This window comes from Pogoniulus pusillus, chromosome 16 (assembly GCF_015220805.1).
Source record: "Pogoniulus pusillus isolate bPogPus1 chromosome 16, bPogPus1.pri, whole genome shotgun sequence".
NCBI classification, from domain to species: Eukaryota; Metazoa; Chordata; class Aves; order Piciformes; family Lybiidae; genus Pogoniulus; species Pogoniulus pusillus.
Window position 1 is genome coordinate 9,186,002 of NC_087279.1, and position 15,621 is coordinate 9,201,622.

The window sequence follows — 15,621 nt, forward strand, 5'->3', positions numbered from 1 at the left end:
GCAGCAAAGCTTGAATTCTGAAACAGTGGCAAGTGCTCAAGAAATGGCTCAGATACTGGAAGGCCACAATAAAGTCTCCTCAGAGCTTTTTCCTCTCCAAACTGAACAACACTGACTCTCGCAGCCTGTCCTCATAGGAGAGGGGCTTCAGCCCTCTGGTCATCCTCTGCAGCATCCTCAGTGGGCCTGAGGCATGTTGGCTGTTAGACAAATCCAGGGTGGCAGAGCTTTGCTTGGCAAGTGCTCTCCAGGAGGCATCACTGATCCTGCCGCAGCTGAGACGGAGGACATCCACAACCTGGGGACCCTAACTCTGGCTACATCTGCTCTTGCATCCACTGTACCCTGTGGAGGTTTGTCAATTGTTATTATCTTCAGTGACTAATTTTTCAGTGATTAGTATACAAATGGAACAGGAGTGGCACCTGAGGTCTGCCCCAGGAGTTGATTCAATCCTGAGGCACACTCCCTGAGTGCCTAAGTTGGGGCTGAGGCACCACTTTCAGTTTAGCTCAAGTACAAACCCTCAACTATCTAGGTCAGGTTTTGTGTTTCAGCAAAGTGTGGTTTTGCTAGTACCTGAGCCAGCAAAAAGCTTTTCATACCGTTCAGTTACAGAGCAGTTGCAAAGTGAACAACATACTGATAGCACCCAGGCAACCTGAAACGTGGCTCATCGAACAAGACCAGGTTTACTTTACTTAGCTTACTTCTTTGTGCCTTTACCTTTTGAGCAGCTTGGCTGAGCACTGGGGAGCTTCAGCAAGGCTTCCTCGTGGTGCCTCAGCCGTTAAGGTTTGTTTTCAAGGATTTCTGCACTTTAACGACTTGCATGTCATTGTTTGTTGTTGTTTAAAGAAGCGTTGACACCAAGCTTTGGTGGGGCAGGCTGGCTGCACCAGCAGTGTTTGTGCAGGAACCGCAGGGTCGTCCTTCCCAGAGAGCTACTCCTCCCTCAGACTCTTTAGATGTTTAATAAATACCCTCTCCTAGAGCTGCTGCTGGGAGCTGTAATAGCACATCCCAAGGATCAAAAGCTGTTCTGGCCTCTCCTTTTCCAAGCTCCTCCTCATCTCTCTAAACAAAGAAAGTCTTCCTGCCTCTTCCCCTCCAGCATTTGCAAATAGGAGTGGCCCACTTTTCTTTTTCCTGAAGATACATCTGAAAAAGGGTTGTTATTAGTCTGCAGCAATCCGTTCTCTTGCCGTGCACCGGTGCCATGCTCACTGCCTCTGGTTTTGTTTTCCATGTTTCTGAGTGTTCTTCTTGTCCTGTGTTTTTATTTCTCAAGTAACTTTTACATGGCTATTTTGAGTACCATTTCTCCAAATATTAGATCGTCAAACTCCTGCTCTGCTGGCTGGCAATGGAAATATTTTCTGGTAGCCTATTTAATACATAAGTATCAGCTTTTAAAACTATATCAATGTTACCATGGGCTGCTACAAACATCATTGATGAGGAGTCTAAGAAATGTATAAAATAATGTGTATGGTTATTATTGGGCTGTATACCTTTCATTTTTTTTAGCAGCTGAACTCTTTCTGCTAGCTACACCAACTGTGTTGAGTCTAAATCTGGATTTCATTTAGTGTCTGGAATGCTTTTTTGGCTCACTTTGGTTGGCCCTGCGATCTCATGACCTGTCCTTGCAAGGATAAGAAAATACTTCAGTACCAGATATTCTTCTGTGATTTTAATAGATTTTTAAACCAGAAGCAGGCAGCGTGGGCCTTAATGGCCTCTGAATCTCTCAAGGAACTGCAACATGAGGGGTGTGGATTCACCCCTGGCTGTTGCTGCCTGCACAACCCCCCACACCCCTGGGCTGGGCTGGGTGCTGCTGGGGCTGTGCCTCGGGGTCAGAATGGGAGCTGGGTGTGCTCCCTCCACTGTTTCATACAGAAATCCCAGTTTGGGATCTGAAATAAGCCTTGCTGTGTCTTGGTACTTCTTTTCTTGAGGAAGCACAGACAACTGTGCTGCCATTTATGTACCTAGACATTTCTGATACCAGCGTGTATGTCACGTGAAGAGGAGGAGCGGGATGGGAGAAGCTCCATGAACAGAATTGTACTGGCACTTTCTGTGTCTCTGCTGCCCTGTGCTGTTTTTGGTCTCCACCACAAACCTCCACTTCCAAGGCCCTTTGTGATGGGGCTTAGGTGCGTTCATTGCCCCTTTTCCCTCTTGACTGGGCTCCAAGAGCCACCTGAAGCAACCTCAGTTGCTTGCGGCATTTGCAGAGGTAAAATGTAGACCAGTGGTGAGTGTGGGCAACAGTGGTACAGCATTTTCTGTGTCTCCTACTGTTGTATTGTTAATTTATGCAAGCTGAAATGTCTGCTGCAGAAAACAGTGTTACCAGGTTCACCAGAGGATATGGGTGAAGTCTGAGCTCAGCTTCTGAAGTGATTTTATGTACAAGTGATCACAGAATCCTAGCATCACCTGGTTGGAAGAGGCCTTAAAATCATTGACTCCAATCATAACCTAATTCCTCCCTGTACAGAGCTGTTAGACTGTGTCCCTAAGCACCTCAGCCAGGGATGGTGACTCCAACACCTCCCTGGGCAGCCTGTTGCAGTGCCCAATGACTCTTTCAGTGTCCTACTACTTGTTATTTGGGGGAAGAGACTGGCCCCCACCTTGTCACATTCTCTTTTCAGGCAGCTGTAGACAGCAATGAGGTCTCCCCTCAGCCTCTTCTTTGGGCTGAGCAACCCCACCTCCCTCAGCCACTCTTCCTAGGACCCCCACCACCCCTCTCCTTGCCCTTCTCCAGACATTTCAGCAGCTCAGTGTCCCTCTTTCAGTGAGTCGTCTGGCAGCTTACTTTCATTAAGTGACTCAAAACAGGCAATACATTATCAAGCCACGCTCCTGAACCGCTTGAATCTTGGAAGTGTCCAACTTGGAATGAGCACTGCTGCAGAGCAGTGGGAATGCCAATAGGTGCTGGTGTCCAGTGGCAGAGTGCTGGTGGGATTGCGAGAGCTGAGGTGCTTGTCCCTTTTCACAGTCATCCAGTTTGGAGGGACAAATCATTCAAACAGGCCTGTTGTGATGGTAGCTGGGAGCTTGTGCTCTGGAAGGGCTGGAGAGCAGTTGCTGGCTGCTTTCCTTTCAGACCACTCTGGCAGTTTCCTCTGCTGGCTGTGTGAGTCATGTCAAATGCAGGAAAGGATTTGGTATAAACACACCTCCAGAGCACCAGCGGGGAACAGGAAATAAAGGACATGCCAGACCTGAGATAGTCAAATCGTATGGAATACACAGACATGATCCAGCCCATTTGCAGTGTGCTGCCTCAGCATCTGGAAGGCTGCTTTTTGTCATCACTGCGTGCTAGGAAAAACTGCTTCACCAAAGGGGCCATTGGGCACTGGGTCAAGTTGCCCAGGGAGGTGGTAGAGTTACTATCCCGGGAGGTGTTTAAAAGACATCTGGATGAGGTGCTGAGTGACATGCTCTGACAGTTGTGTACAGGGAGATGTTGGGTTGTGGTTGGACTCGATGGTCTCAAAGTCTTTTCCAAACAGGTGATTCTGTGCCCATTAAACCATCTCTCAGCTGTGAGTGATGGAGCATTTCAGTCTGCATGTGTGCACGTTGTGTATTTCTGCTGCTAAAAGCTGCTTTGCTTTGTGCTTCAGCGACATTCTTCTTTTTCCCCCGTTTTCTTTTCTTTCCAGAAGAGCTACTTAAAGCCCGGCCGAGCCAGCTGGGCACGGAACCCCAGCGCTCCTCCTTGCTGCCCTTGCCCGGGCAGCCCGGGCTGGGGCCGGTTCCTCGGGGCGTTTTTCCTGCACCCCGTTTTTTCTCCCTGGTCCTGCGCTAGGCGGGCAGGAGGCGGAGGTTCTGCCCGGACCGCGGCTCTGAGCGTGCGGGGCGGGGCCCCGCCTGGTTCCCGCTTCCTGCGGGCGCGCTGCGCCGCGCCGTCCCTACCTGCGAGGATGTGATGTCAGCAGCTCATTAGCCTAATTAGGCTGAGCTCATAGCCGGGCCCGGCCAATGGGGCCGCCCGCACTCCCCACCTGCTAGCAGCAGGATTCCATCATTCTTGGGATTCCTCCCCGGGGCCGTGCTGTAGCCAGCGCCGCTGCGGCTCGTCGCGCTTGCTCCGCTCCGCTTCCCTCCCGGGCTCGCCGCGCCGGCCCTGCCCTGCCCCGGCGGTAAACAAGCAGCCCTCCGCCCCCCTGTCCCACTCCTGCTCCGCCCCCGGCCGCCCGGCCCGGCCCGGGCGCTCGCCGGCCGCCCCAGCCACGCTGCTGCCGACGCTGTCGCCGCCTGGGAGCACGCTGGTGAGTGAGCCCGCAGGCGGGGGAGCGGCCTCGGGGCCTGGCCACCGAGCGGAGCCCGGCCTGCGCCGGGCGTTAGGAAGGTTCGAGGCGGGACGGAAGGGGACAGGTGCCCGGCCGGGGGTGGTCGGCCCCGCTGGCGGCCCCAGGCAGTGCGTCCCTCGCTGTGGGGGAGTGTCGGCGGGCGGGCGAGCCTGTCCTGGGGGCAGTGGCGGGCGGGACGGGGCAGCCCCGGCTGGCTCTCTCCGCTGCGGGACTTTCCTGGGCCGGGCGGCGGGAAAGTCCGAGGAGCAGACGGCGGGGCACAGTGTGACCCAGAGGGAGCAACGGGGTGCCGCCGGAACCAGCTCAGCCCGGCGGCGGGGCCGTGGAGAACGGGCCGGGCCGGGCCGCCTCGCTGCCGCCAGCTCTCCCTGCGCGGGCAGCTGAGCAGGTCTCGGCGGCGGCAAGGCCGGTCCTGCCGCGGGCAGGGTGGTTCTCCGGGCTGAGGATAGCGTCTGGTGCCCGAGAGGCAGGCGGATAGCGCTTCTCTGTGCCCTGAGGTGTCGCACACGTCTCGGCGAAAGGTGCAGCAAGTGAGCTTTAGCTGAGCCTTGATCTGAGTTCTGTTGAAAAGTTGTTCTAGAGCAGCAGGACTGAGCAGGGAGTGTTGTCACTGCCATCTTAAATTCACACCTTGGCTTGGACAGAGTGATGTGCCTTGCAGAGGAAAGCCCTGGAGTGTCACCGGCGGCTCTTGTGCTGAGATCTTGTAGAGCCAATCCGGAGGACGCTTAAGGCTTTTAGCTCTGCGTCTCCCCTATTCCGTTCGTAGGAACGCTTTATTTACTCTAGCGGCGGTGTCAGTGTGTGCAGGCAAGCTGGCCTCGTGCTTCCCAGCTGCAGTCAGGAGTAATTAATTTCTCTGAGTCAAGCTGAGCTGACCACAGGTGACACCTATGCACCCTGCTTCTGGAAGTGCAGTGAATGGGAACAACCTTTTCCACTGACACCTAAGAAGCCATGAAGCCAGCTTGTTCCACTTCTACCCTGTTAGGGCTCCAGGGTCGTCAGAAACTCAAAATAATGGACATTTTTTCATGAAACCAAGGAGGGCTAGCTGACCAAGGGGTCTTTTTTTTTTCTCAGAGAGTTTTCTTTAGCTTTAGGGAATTGTGTTAAGAATATTCCCCACGAAGGAACAAACTGCAGCTTGTGAAACTGGAGTCAAATTCTCTTTGCAGGCAGATATGAAGAACCCTTTGATCCAGAACTGTATAAAACTTGTAGAAATCTCTTCTACTTGACTTAATAATCCATACAGTAAAGGCTCTTCTCCAGACTTCTTGGCCTCTGTATTCTCCTGTGTCCTCATGAGGATTTTTGTGATGTAGAATGTGTTTTGCTTAAATGCCCTTCATCTCTCTTTATTCTCATCAAGGTGCCACCTATAAGCTTGATATTTGGGATCAGGCATGGAGGCTTTTTGGGATCAGTTACAAGATCCGTTTTTGGTCACAAGGCTCTGAGTTTGGGTGTGTCTGTGCTGTGCATTTGCATTGTTTTGTGGAACAAGCTGTGGGGCCGAAACAGCTGTTGCTGCACCCCTGGCATCTCCCACTTCTGGTGTGGGGCATGAGGATGAAGTGCTGGGTGCTGAGTCACCTTCCTTGCCTCTGCTTGGTAACGGCTATGGATGCTGCCACGGTGCCTTGACACCCACCTGAGTAGGAACTGAGGCAGTGTCTGAGCGGTGAGCACCCAAAAGTGGTGCTGAAAGGGGCAGGTGTGAGAGTCTGGTACAAAAGTACAATGAGTAGTTGCAACAGGACAGAAAATCATGACTACAGGCTTTTGGGGCATCTTCATTGAAGAAGCACCTTCACACTCTAAAGCAGCAGGGGGTTTTTGTTTGAGTATGTGTAGCTTTGATAACTAATACAGTATGGAGACATGGAGACCATTTGTTTTAGACACATTTGGAAGTTTACTATGATAAACAGTGATATTCTTTCAGTACTTGTTACTATGTTTAGGTATTTCACAATGTGTTTGTAGCAGAGTGTCTAATGTAGTATGGACTGAGTGATCCTGTCGATACAACAGGTTGGACTTTCCTCCTCTAACTTCTTGTATGTGTTAGATTTTAATTCAGGTACTATTGCTCATAGCTTTCTCTTTAGAGCATTACCTTGTTAAGAAGGATTTATGCAACAAGAAAGCAAAAATCACAAGGTAAAATGCCAAAGCTTTGCATTAAGCTCGTAGTTTTCTGTGTAAGAAGTTGAGTTTTGTTTCTGTTTGAAGAGTTGCCTGTTCAAACACGATTTCCATATGCAAAACATGCCTGGTTAAAACAAAACAAACAAAATAAAATCAAACCCCACAAACCAACAAACTCCAAGCACTGAATAAACACATTAAAACGAACAAGCAGTGGTATTTCAGTGATTCCTCTGGCTGGGTGAACTGAGCGCGCTCTGAAGGCTGAGTTGTAACTGCAGGGTGATGATCAGTGCTGTGTGGCCCTCGGGAGGTACCCTGAGCAGTTGCAGTTCACGTTTGGCATGGCTGTCTCAGTGCTGACAGAACTCAGACGTGGCCATGTGGAGTACCACGTGCTTGGTGTTGCTTGCAGTACAAGTACGCTGTGCTCTCCTATCATAAAAAACAAAAGATACTGACCTAGTTTGCATAAAACCTGCTGCTTTATCTCCCTTTCTCCTGCAGACTTACTAATTGCGTTGGTAAGTCGTGTTTGGGTTTCCTCTTCGTTTAGCTTTCTTCCATGGAAATCAGCCGAAGCCTCTTTCTCTGGTACTTCTGGTTATGGATTTGGCTGGGCACTGCCTGTGTGGCCCTGGATGTGAGCAGCTTTTGACCCATTTGACTATGCTGTTTAGCTAATCTTTATCTTTACCTGTGTTGAGTTACATTTCACTTTAGTCCTCACTCTTGATTGTTTCTGATGTGTCTTGGTTTTGTTTAATTTTCAGTTGTTCTAATGAGTCTTATTTATTGTTCCACTCCTCCCTCCAGCAGCCCTCTCTCTGGCACCTGAATTCAAGCACCAGACTTTTCTTAGCCTCGTCAGAACATTCAGCCTGTTTCCCTCCTTGGCTTTGTGCATGTGTCTCTCTCAAGCTCATATTGAGCTTTAAGAGAGAGACCTCTCCTTGCAGGTGTTTCTTGTTAACGTCTCTGCAGTGGCTATTGGGTGGGCTGTTCTGTTTGTCTTACACCTGTGCTCTACGTGTCTTCATGGCTGTGATCTCTCCTGAGGTCTTCATGTCCAAGCTGTCTAAATTCTCCTGTTTTTTCCAACCTGCACATCATGTCTTTTCTATGTGTCTTGTTCCTGCCACCTAATGTGTCACGTTGGCCACTGGTTAGGACCTGTTCTGGACAAAAGCCGTCACATCTCCGCAACGCAGATTACTCCTCAAACATCAACTTTCATGTTTGTTTTTCCTTTCTGTCCTTTTGCAATTCCTTCATCTTCCTAAAAACCAAGCATAAAGTTCTTCTCTTTCTTCCAGACCTTTCCCTGCCGTACCCCACCGTGATCAGTAACTGTCGTGGGACTGAATCAATGTCTCATTGTTCAGTCTGCAGTTGGGCTCTGGTGCCGGTGTCTCCGCTGCCTGTTTACTTAAGCTTCAAACAAGCAACGCTGGGGTTTTTCTCCCGTGTGCTGTCGCTGGGGCTTGGAAGGAGCTATGTAAATCTATGCGCTCTCTGAGCTGTTTGCTTTCAAAAGCTTGCGTTTCTCTGCGCTTCAAACAAACATCAACAATAATGCTTTGGCAAAGACCAGAGCACTCGGTGTCTGCACGGGATTTCAAAGAGCTTGACAAGGAGAGGGAAGATCTTGTGCTGTTTCCTTCTGCTAATGGCTGTTGTGTTCTTCAAGTGTGAAAACTTAGCGGTGGATGTAAAGACACTTGTCTGCCAGTGTGTCTTCGTGGTTTTACCCTCTGTTTTTACTGTTCTTCAGAATGTTCTTTGCAGTGTAAGAGGTGACAAGGTAGGGGAATGTTCAGTGACAGCAGTAATTGATAAATAGAAGGACTTTGAAATACTAAGTAGTACTTGAAATGTGGATAGAATGGAGAAATGTAGATTTGAAAAGTAGATACAGTGAGTCAGGGTATTTTAAAGTAAGTGCTTGTGGCTTGTGTCTCTCTAACAGTTAAGATTTTCTAACAAGAAGCTGTTTCCATAGTGTTCAAATGAGTTCTATCCAGAGGAGCTTATGTTTGTGTGCCTGTATTTGCTGCTCACTCTTTCCTTTGTGAGATCTGGGTGTAGAGCAACATTTGTACAAGACTGGAGAGTTGGGTTTTTGTTGAAGATACATAGGAAAATTCAACTTTTGATCCATGTTGGTTTCTGCTGCATAGAGAAATTTCTGTGCCAGGCAGAGAATGTTGTGACTCTTATTAGGAGTTGGCTTTTTTTTTTGTCAGAACCCTGGGAGTTGAACTGTTCTTTCATTTCTGAACCAATGTTCATTCAATTCTGAACCTCCTCAGGATTATGGAACTGTTCACCAAGGAAGACTGAGCTCTTCAGTCGCTGGTGAAGGCTTCCTGGGAGTCTCTGTATCTGTTGCTGTCTTTGTCCAGATGGAATCAGGCTTTTAAGTTTTGAACTACCTAAGAGAAGGTTCCTTCTCTCACTTTTGTAGGCAGCTTTTATTTGCTTCCTGAGCTGTTATCCCTGACTTGTTTGTTTAATTTGGAGATAGAGGGGTATTGTACATTGCTTGCAAAATAATCTGGACATTTATGACTCCTTGAAGGTCACTTTTATAACTGCCAATGCATTCAGCATGTTTGAAAAGCCACAGCAGATATGGTATTGCTCCCTCTGTATGAGCAGCAGCCCTTTGGAGAAGCTTTGGAGTGGACACAGCAATCTTCATGAGACTTCATCTGTCAAGACACGCTTCTGGAGTGCTCTTGTGATATGAACTTTAATAACAGGCAAAGCTACAATACTCTATTGAGGCTAGTTTTAGTGGAGCTGTGTTTTAAGTGTCTAATTTCCTGAATTGAATTAAGTCTTGGTTCCTGTTTCCTTCTCTCAGTGTGGACTTATGTCACTGGCTAGTTCTCTTACCAGCAACATGTTCCAGAAAGGGATTGGGCATCTGCTACTCCCATTATTTGAGAATTGCTGGGAGACTTAAACAAAACAGCAATTTCTTTTCAATAAAAGGCATTTTAGTACCCTTTGCATTGTTCTTTATCCAGAAGGTTTTCCTGAAGAGTTAACCACACTTCTTTGTGTTGCTGCCTTTGAAACTCAAGGCAGAGCTGAATTCGTGCTGAACCATGCTTCAGCAATCAGTTTGGGTAGCTGCATCTTCGGATCAGAGAGTTCAGTCTTTTCTTCCAACTGTTAAAGGAATTTGTGTGAGAGGGTCAGTAATGAACAGTCTAAGAAGCAAGAAAGTGGTGCTGTTTACAACTCCATGAAAACAAAGCAGGAAAGAAACCTCAAGTTGAGCATCAAAGTCTAAGGGATCAAAGTGGAGTGATGCTGAAGGTTTCTGTAGCGAACACTCTCTTCCACATCTTGCCTTTGATTGGGAGGAGAGTGCAGCCAAACATGATGCAAAGAAATATTTTATGAAGGAAGACTTAGTGAAATAAGACTTTGAGGTCTTGGTTTCTAAAAGCTCTTGCCCACATATATTGCCTTAAAATGAGAGAGTCAACTGATTTTATAGGTTTAGTTAAAATACTCATCTTGAGCACAAGCTAACTCTGATAGGGAAGGAGCATTCATCTCTCCATCCTCAAGCCTTACATTATTCCAAGTATTTCTTCTTGCACAAATTTTTGGAAACAAGACTAGATTGAATTATTTATTTTCAATATGTGTATTTTTTTTAAACATAAAAAGACTTTACAAATCCCTTCTCTCATGCTTTAAAATCTTTGATTAGTTTTAAAGTCTTTGACATAACTTGGAATGAGGAAGGCAGGACAGCAAAGTTTGTTATTTGTAGTGCAAAGTCAAGGAAATTGCTTCCCACACATATGCTTGTTGTTAAGACTCTATACATGTGTTTGAGATTTCTGTGGCTGCCACTACCTTTTTTTTATTAAGATCATACTGTAAAGTAAGTCAGAGTGAACAGTTCTTACAACAGGATAGCATGCTAGTTTTGGGGGAGTGGGGAGGGAAACACAAGGCAATTGTTAACAGTCCTGGCTTTTCTCTCTCTCTTTCTCCATTCGTTTTCTGAACAGTTCTGTCTATGCTGCTGCCTCCTTTAAAAACACGTAGAAGCTGTTGGTCTTTTAACAAAAGCCTCTTGACAATGTTATTTTCTCTCTTCTTTCCCTTTTGGAATTTCATAGTGCAAGTTCTTTTTTTTTAAGTTTGAAGCCATTCATGTGAAACATTGAGAGCCTTATGGAAGCTGTAATACAATTACTTTTTAACTCTTCTTTTTTAAATCTGTTTAGTTCTGACATGTGCCTTTTTGTAGGAGTGAGTTAACTTCTCTTGCATGGGAAATTAAGAGTTGTAAGGTGAGGAGAAATACAAGGGAAAACAGTGATTGTGATGACACAAGTTACATAAACACATATCTCCCGTTTGTATGTTTGCAAGTAAGAAAGTGTCTTGGTGGATATAAGCTCTGTTTGGTTCTGTTTTGGGTACAGGAGAGGAAGGACTGCAAGGCTGTAGACTGCTGTGGATCTGATGCAATCTGCCCCTGTCAGACCAGCCATTGTCTTCACTTCAGAGGAGCTGTATCTTTGGATATTGTATTGAGTAGCTATTTTTTGGGATGGAAGGCTGGCATGGGGGAGGCAAAAGCCCTTACAGTGTATAGCAGGAAACTCCACTGCAACATGCATGAGCAGAACTCATCAGCTTCAGCCATGTGCTCTTCTGGTTTGTTTTGAATGAGTAGCTGGTGAGAAAGCTGGTTGCAGTGTTTTCTCATTTTCAGCAATGGCTTAGTTTTAACAAATCCTGTGCTGGTATAAGATGGAAAAAGCAGCAGAGACCTGAGTTTTGGATTTGTTCTGCGGTCACGCTCTTGCTGTTCGTTGCTTTTTCCTTCTACAGAACCTGATGTGTGCATGCTATCAACTGGGTGGCATACCACCACCTGTGTTGTGGGAAGGATTCTGCAAGCTCACTCTTTGAAACTGTGGCTCTGAATTTTCCAGGATCCCAAGAGGAATGGAGACTCCATTGGATGTCTTGTCGAGAGCAGCATCTCTAGTACATGCTGACGATGAGAAACGTAAGTCTGGAATTTAGTTCTCTGCTTTGCTGGATCCAGATGCTCTGTTCACACCATGTACCAGCTTTAGCAATCTTGGCATTTTACTGAACTGAAGGCACATAGAAAAATGTCTTCAGAAGCCCTTTGAGGGTCGTTTTTGTCAGGTGTAACACCAATGCATTGCATTTAAATTAGGTATTATGCAGGAGAGAGTCATTCCTGTTACTCTGAAAAGATACTTAATTCAAATGAGGTGCCCTTCTTTTCCCAGTTGCATTGCTGGTAGACAGAAAGCTGCAAAGGAGCTGCCAGCAAAGTGAGGATGGTTTGAGATCTGATGCTCCCTAGTGATACAAGAGAGACCTGTTCCCATATAAGAACCCACAGATGGGTGGGAGCAAGGGTAGCAACTCTCCAGTTCATAAGAACTAAGAAGTTGTTATTAGTATCAAACACTTGTAGTGAGCACTTTGTTTTCATTTTGCTGCTACTGCAAGGTGAGTATGGGATTTTAGCACAGTAAATGATGTCAGTTCTGGCTACAAGGCCTCAGGTTGCCAATTATTTGGGTGATGGTTTTGCTTTTAATGTTCACACTGAGTGTTTGGGATGGGTTAACTACCGTTAGAATGATGTTTTCAGTCCTGCCAAATTGCAGTGCTAGTTGTAGATCAGATTGCTGCTTACATGCTTCACAATCAATATTACAGTTTCTCTTTCTGGTTACTGTCAGCACTCAGAAGGTGTCCTGGTTATTAGCTTGGGCAGATGCTAACTACAGAAATGGTATTTTGCATTTCAGAGCCTCAAGCTGAGACTGGGTAGGTTTAGATTGGACATTGGGGAAAAGTTTTTCGTGGACAGAGTGGTCAGGCACTGGAATGAGCTGCCCAGGGCAGTGGCTGAATCACCAACTCTGGATGTCTTTTAGGGTTGTTTGGATGCGGTGCTTAGGGATATGGTTTAAGGTGAATCTTGTAGAGTAGGCTTATAAGTTGGACTTGGTGATCCTGAGGGGCTGTGCCAACCTGGATGTTTCTGTGATTCTGTGATTTCACCAACAGTATTTTGGGTTTAGCTTCTTCTAAGATGAATTTGGATTTTCTTCTTTTGGCTTTTACTCTATATATCTATTTTTTGAGAAGCTGTTGCCTTGAATGTTGAATAAAAGAATCACTGCTGTTGCTAATTAACTTAAAGTCTTTACTTGCCAGATGAGAAAACCCTGTACTTTAGAAGTCCCAGAATTTGTGTGTATATGCAAATAATCGAGATAGCAGTAGCTTATTCTTTCAGAAGTTCATAAAATGAAGGTTTCATACCCTGGCGAGCTCTTCTGTACTGCTGACTCTTAACTGCATAATGAAAATTGGGTTTGCTGTTCTTTCATGTTCACCTTGGCTGCTGGATAAGTGCCAAGTTTCTGTTGCTCCCACTGCTGTGGAGTGATTTGGTTGATTGCTGCAGTTATTGACTACTACTGGTAAAATCAACAACAGTCGAAGGCCTCGGTGATATCATTTCAACTGTGATTTTTGTCCTTGGGGTTTCTCTTGTAACCTAAGATACATTTGTACAAAAGGCAAAAGTTTAACCTGTTTTCTCTAGATAACTTTTAAAATACATGTTTTGAATATGTAATTCTAGTTGCCTTAAGTTCACATGCATTCTTTTTGGTTAACTGTTGCCTTAAACTCTCGTTTGATTTTTGAGTTCCACAGGGTAGGAATGTTGGGCTGCATTTAGAGAATCCAGAGGCAGTCTGATTCGGTGCAACTTGCATGTGAGGAAGCTGATCTGTATCTGGTTCTAATTTAAATTCCTTTAGTCTTACCACTTAATTAGATTTATGCCACTCTGCAGCTTCTAACTTGTGCTGTCTCTGAGGTTATCCTGCTGTTGTGCATGCTGCACACCAAGAACACTGGGGGATGAAAAGCCGCTGAAGGGAAGAAATGAGGAGTCCAGACCAGACACTGAACTTGCAGCTTTTGTACAGTTGGCCCCAGCCAGATGTAGCTCTGTGTTACAGAGTGGATATGAACTGCTTAGTTAGTCGGAGTGTTGAATTTAGCACTTACCCTTGAGCTTTCCAGTGAGGTGCCTGGCAGGCAGCTCCTAGAGTTCTAGCTGTGATTCTGTCTGCATTCCTCTATCTCCTGTTTGATTTGTCTGACAGTTGCTAATACTCCAGTGATAACCAAGACTGCAATCATTTATTTGCTGATTTTAAAAATCAGATTCCTTCCAGATACTCAATATGTGAGTTTATTTGTTGAATTTATTTCGGTGAGGTTTCTTTCATTTAAACAATACATAAGGGAATTTTGTGGCTGATTTGTCAGTTGATCAGAAAAAGTTCCAAAGGGCTTTTTTTCTAGTGATACTGTGAATTTTCCTGCTTCCACAGTTTTTGATAAGGATTTCAGATTAATTCAATTTCTGAAACACTTCTGTTCTTGCCCTGAGTCTTTTGTTTGTGTCCTGTAACAGAAATTTGCTTCACAGATAACTCCTGATGCCCTTGGCATGCTTCAGGTCAAAATTGCATCTTGTTTATTGAATGGAGAGCAAAGGAAATGTAGCTGTTTGCTGTCTTGATGTGACAGTGCCACCAAGCACTTCATGGTTAGAGTCTACTAATGAAACAATAAATCTGCTTGTTAAGGTGATTCAACTCACCTGAGATTCTCATCTCAGCTGTGGAGTTGGAAACTGTTCATTTGCTGCTTTTAACAGATCATTCAAAGCAGTTACTATATCCAGGTTAACTGTAGTGCCTCAAAAGGATTCCTCTTCATAGTGTCTACTATTACAGTTTTCATAAGAAAAATAAAGGTTGTCTTAGCACTTCTGTGATCTGCTGTGGGAAGCAGATGAAATGTTTTTGAAGTTAGGCTGTGAGTGCTCTTACACAAGGTATAAAGCAAGCTGAAGTTGATGGTGGTCCCTTATTCATATACATCAATAGTTTTCACCACCTTTCTTCTTGCAAGTGTTACCACTATTTGCACACAAACCCTTGATCCTCTTGCAGGCATCTTAATGTTGCAAGCTTTCCCACCCTGCTAGGTTTTAATCCCATCTCAGCCTCAGCTTCCAACTCATTTGTATAGATCAGCAGCTTCAAGTGTGTTTATAGAATCCCAGCAGTGCAAATGCAGGTTCTTGTTAAAAACCCAGCTTTGTTTCCTGAAGCTGGTAGGTATTTAATTTTGTTCTTTTTACATCTGGGTTTATTCAGAGAGGAACATTGCATAAAAGAGTTTAATTCTTTCTAACCCAAAAGATCCTCTTATCTCTGTGGGCACTCGTTGCAGTGCCAAGTAATAGAGAAGTGCCTTCCTGTATATTCAAATCACACTGCAGAAAACAAATACCTTTAAACTTAGCAGCACTTAAAGAAATGAATGAGATGTGTGCCTGGGTAGATTACCCAGAAGGCTGCTTGGTTTCCTAAACAAGCATGACCTTGAGGTTTTTCAGGTTTGGTTCTTTGCAGCTGCACCTATGTCAATAAGGTTGACCTTCAGTGATAGACTGGCAGTGTGTGTTGCTTTCGGTCACATCTCTGCTCTTTCATGAGCTGTCTCTCGTGCTGTGTTTGTACATCTCCCAGCTGAAGTTGCTGGGCACCACTGAAAAGAGGCAAGTGTAGAAGAGTGTGACACACGGCAGTGGGCGCAAACTGCCACTCGGGAGGTTCATGAGGAGAAACTTTGCTGTGAGGGTGCCAGAGCTCTGGAGCTGGACACCCAGGGAGCTTGTGGAGTCTCCACTCCAGAGAGATTCTAAACCCATCTGGATACTGATCCTGAGCAACCTGCTCTGGGTGCCCATGCTTTAGCAGGGGGGTTGGACTGAATGATTTCCAGAGGTTCCTACCACTCCTCTACCATGCTGGGAGAGTTGGTGTGATTCTGTTAGCAAAGAAAATTTGTGAAACACATTCAGTTAGTGTGATAGAAATGATGAATAACGAAGAGGAGATGAGTACTGTACTTTTGTACTTGTGTTACCACTGTGATCATAGAATCACAACATTGCTTTGGTTGGAAAAGACCTCTAAGATTGTCCAGTCCA

The 15,621-nt window shown here is 45.9% G+C and overlaps 1 protein-coding gene and 1 long non-coding RNA gene across 3 annotated transcripts in view; one reads left to right on the forward strand and one right to left on the reverse strand.

Moving 5' to 3' along the window:
• The first annotated feature begins 3,994 nt into the window (after positions 1–3,994).
• The window catches only part of VGLL4 (vestigial like family member 4), a 95,298-nt gene continuing 83,671 nt past the window's right edge, over positions 3,995–15,621 (forward strand). Inside the window, exons 1-2 of one of the 2 annotated variants that reach the window (XM_064156362.1) lie at positions 3,995–4,304; positions 11,480–11,556. In XM_064156362.1, coding sequence (XP_064012432.1) covers positions 11,493–11,556 — 64 coding nt within the window. In that variant the 5' untranslated portion in view covers positions 3,995–4,304; positions 11,480–11,492. Of the gene's footprint in view, positions 4,305–10,760; positions 10,788–11,479; positions 11,557–15,621 lie in introns of those variants that run through there. The other variant, XM_064156363.1, reaches the window with a different exon arrangement.
• LOC135182213 (uncharacterized) lies at positions 6,180–7,400 on the reverse strand. The gene is made up of 2 exons (XR_010305102.1): positions 7,017–7,400; positions 6,180–6,938 (listed from the first exon to the last, which is right to left on the reverse strand). It is a non-coding gene; the product is annotated as an uncharacterized LOC135182213 (long non-coding RNA).